The 2,826-nt window shown below is 48.4% G+C and overlaps 1 protein-coding gene across 2 annotated transcripts in view; it reads left to right on the forward strand.

The window, feature by feature from the left end:
* nfyba (nuclear transcription factor Y, beta a) overlaps positions 1 to 2,619 on the forward strand; it is a 5,926-nt gene extending 3,307 nt beyond the window's left edge. For both annotated transcript variants that reach the window (XM_080022046.1, XM_080022047.1), the window contains exons 4-7: positions 115 to 312; positions 923 to 1,001; positions 1,593 to 1,672; positions 2,158 to 2,619. In XM_080022046.1, the coding sequence (XP_079878172.1) occupies positions 115 to 312; positions 923 to 1,001; positions 1,593 to 1,672; positions 2,158 to 2,190 (390 nt within the window). In that variant the 3' untranslated portion in view covers positions 2,191 to 2,619. The remainder of the gene's footprint in view (positions 1 to 114; positions 313 to 922; positions 1,002 to 1,592; positions 1,673 to 2,157) is intronic.
* Positions 2,620 to 2,826: the final 207 nt, after the last annotated feature.

The following is a 2,826-nucleotide window of genomic DNA, read 5'->3' on the forward strand; positions in this document are numbered from 1 at the left end:
GCCGCTTCAAATCTGGACAGTTCCTTCCGCAAACAATCACAATAGTTACCCGATGACCTTGGGAGGATTTTTTTGTTCATTTTATTTTAACCCCATCTCCCCGCCCCCCCCCAGATCGCGAAGGATGCCAAGGAGTGCGTGCAGGAGTGCGTGAGCGAGTTCATCAGCTTCATCACGTCGGAGGCGAGCGAGCGCTGCCACCAGGAGAAGAGGAAGACCATCAACGGCGAGGACATCCTGTTCGCCATGTCCACGCTGGGCTTCGACATGTACGTGGAGCCGCTCAAGCTCTACCTGCAGAAGTTCAGAGAGGTGAGGAGGCGTGGGGGCGGGGGTTGGGCGGGGGTTGGGCGGGGGTGCTCGGTGGGTCAAATTTGAAACGGGGATGCCCTACCAAATCTCGTCCGCCCACCGGGGGGCGCCTGAGCTCCACTTTAGATGAGAGTACGGAGTACAGAAGATGCGACGTTAGATGTATGACGTGCTGTGGGGTCGGGTGGGGGTATAGGGGTGCTCAGTGGGTCAAGTACGAAATGGGGATCCCCCCCCCCCATCTCGTCCGGCAGGTTTCCGCTTTACTCCTGTGCTGATTTGATGGTCTCCTCCTTTCAAATTCGACTCTGAAACCTGGAGACTCCACCCGTTCATAACTGACGTTGACGTGACCCACTCCCACGTCTCTTCAACCCAGCTCCACCCTCAGGTTTGCTGAAGTGTTCTCCTCACGCTGTGCCTCAGCAGCAGTTTGGCAGGAAGTGACGTTTCAGGAGCTCCGGGATGAGAGCTACGCAAAGGATTCAAAACCGTTTCGCAAATAACAAGGGGCCGACGGAGCGGGGTCGCCACGGCGACGCGACTCGGCCGCGCTCCGTCCGGCGGGTGCAGACGCACCGGTCCATGTAACGCCTCCTGTGTTGTGCAGGCGATGAAGGGGGAGAAGGGAATTCCCGGCGTATCCGTGGGAGACGGCCTGGGGGAGGAGCTCACAGAGGACAGCTTCAGTAAGTGCTTCCTGTTCCTGTCCGGAGCCGGATAATCAATAATCAGTGATCAGTGACACACCGGCTCATAACTGTGATCTCACTATTATATGGAGCAAAAAATGGCATCTGTGTTTTTCAATGATATGGTTGTGTATTATATTTAATATGTTCCTTCTGTTTGTATTCTATTCAATTGTAGATAGTCAGACAGTGAAAGTGATAACAAGGAAACAAAAAATAATAATAAAAGGCAATAAACCTCAATTTAGAAACGACCAAGTAAATAATCACAAATTATTTGGCGATTTTGCCGATGTACATGTACCTAAACACTTAACTGGAAACGGATAAGTTTGCCAAATACAATAGACCCAAGAGGTTGACAATAAAATACGCCGAGCGGTTCCCAACGATGAACGTGAGCGTTTTAACTCTGTCGGCTTCCCGTGTTGCTAAAGCTGCATCTGTTCCTTTTCCCTTCAACTTGTCTCCTTTTTCTTATTCCCGTCCCTGTTTTAGCTCATTTTGTCCACATTCTTCTAATAACTGGGGAAATGTTTTGATGATGTTTTATTTTTATTTAATTTTTTTTCCTTTACATTTTTTTAGCAAGTCCACTGCCTGCAGGGATCATAACTGCAGACGGCCAGCAGCAGAACGTGATGGTGTACACCACCTCCTACCAACAGGTGATGTCACCACCGAAGCCCCCGTTTATCAGAGTGCGCAGGGTTCTTACCGGGCCCTTGAGCTGCGTGAAGGGCTCAAAATTCCGTCCTCGGAAGTTTAAGGGCCGAAGTCCCTTGAAAACGTTTTGTGCTGAAGTGCTTGAAATGTCCCTGGAAAAAGGCTTGATAATTGAAAGTAATAGAAGTAAAGTAATAAAAATGTTTCCTAATCGCTTTTATGACATAGATGATGGTTAGAGATAGACAATTTACCCCACACACTCATTCATTCATTCATCCATTCATTCATATCATTAAGATGTAAATTTTCAAGAACGGTAACATACATATTAAAAACAACGCACACCCAACTGATGGAAACTCACATAATTCTCATTTTTGAAGCAATGTTCATAGTTGGAGCAGTTGTCCCGAAATCAATTACTGTCGTTATTTTACCCGATTGATCCGAATACTGATTATTGTCAAACGTGGCCGCGTTGCAGATTCCCGCCGTGCAGCAGATCCAGTTCTCATGACCGCGCCTCCCTCCGACCCCGAACACAGCAGCTACGCCCAGCGCCGCCACACGGGGCGGACACGGGGCCACCCCCGACCCCGCCCGACGGGGGTGAAGGTCACCAGGCGCACGAGAGGGGAGAGGCGAGGGGGAGGGGAGGTGGGGGAGACCCTCAGTGTACAGTGAAATCAGCGCCTGATCGTTAGGATGTGTAGTAACGTAGTGAGGTATCGAACGGCCGGCGGCGTCCGGACCAAATGGGAAACTTAAGGCTTTATTTTTTAAGGCTAGTCTTATTATTATACATTTAGTTGTCCGACTTTGTGTTGGGGGTTTCTTTGAGTGTGTGTGTGTGTGTGTGTGTGTGTGTGTGTTTTTGTTTGTATGGTTGTTTTTATGCAGTTTTTTTTGTTTGTTGTTGTTGTTGTTGCGGGACAAACAGATGGATTCAGAGGGGCGGGGCGGGGTGGGGGGGGCGTGTTTTTTTGTTTTTTGTTTTCTTTTAAAGCCTTGAGATGAGACGTTGTACCAGTACATGAGCTCTTTTTGTAAGTCGAAAAACCATGTGCATTAATGTGATGTAAATCCTTTGAATAAAAATTCAAAAGTGACATGAAAATGAGTCGATGATTAATAGACGTTCATATTTACACAA

The sequence above is a fragment of the Zeus faber genome, assembly GCF_960531495.2.
Source record: "Zeus faber genome assembly, chromosome: 21".
In the NCBI taxonomy this organism is placed as follows: domain Eukaryota; kingdom Metazoa; phylum Chordata; class Actinopteri; order Zeiformes; family Zeidae; genus Zeus; species Zeus faber.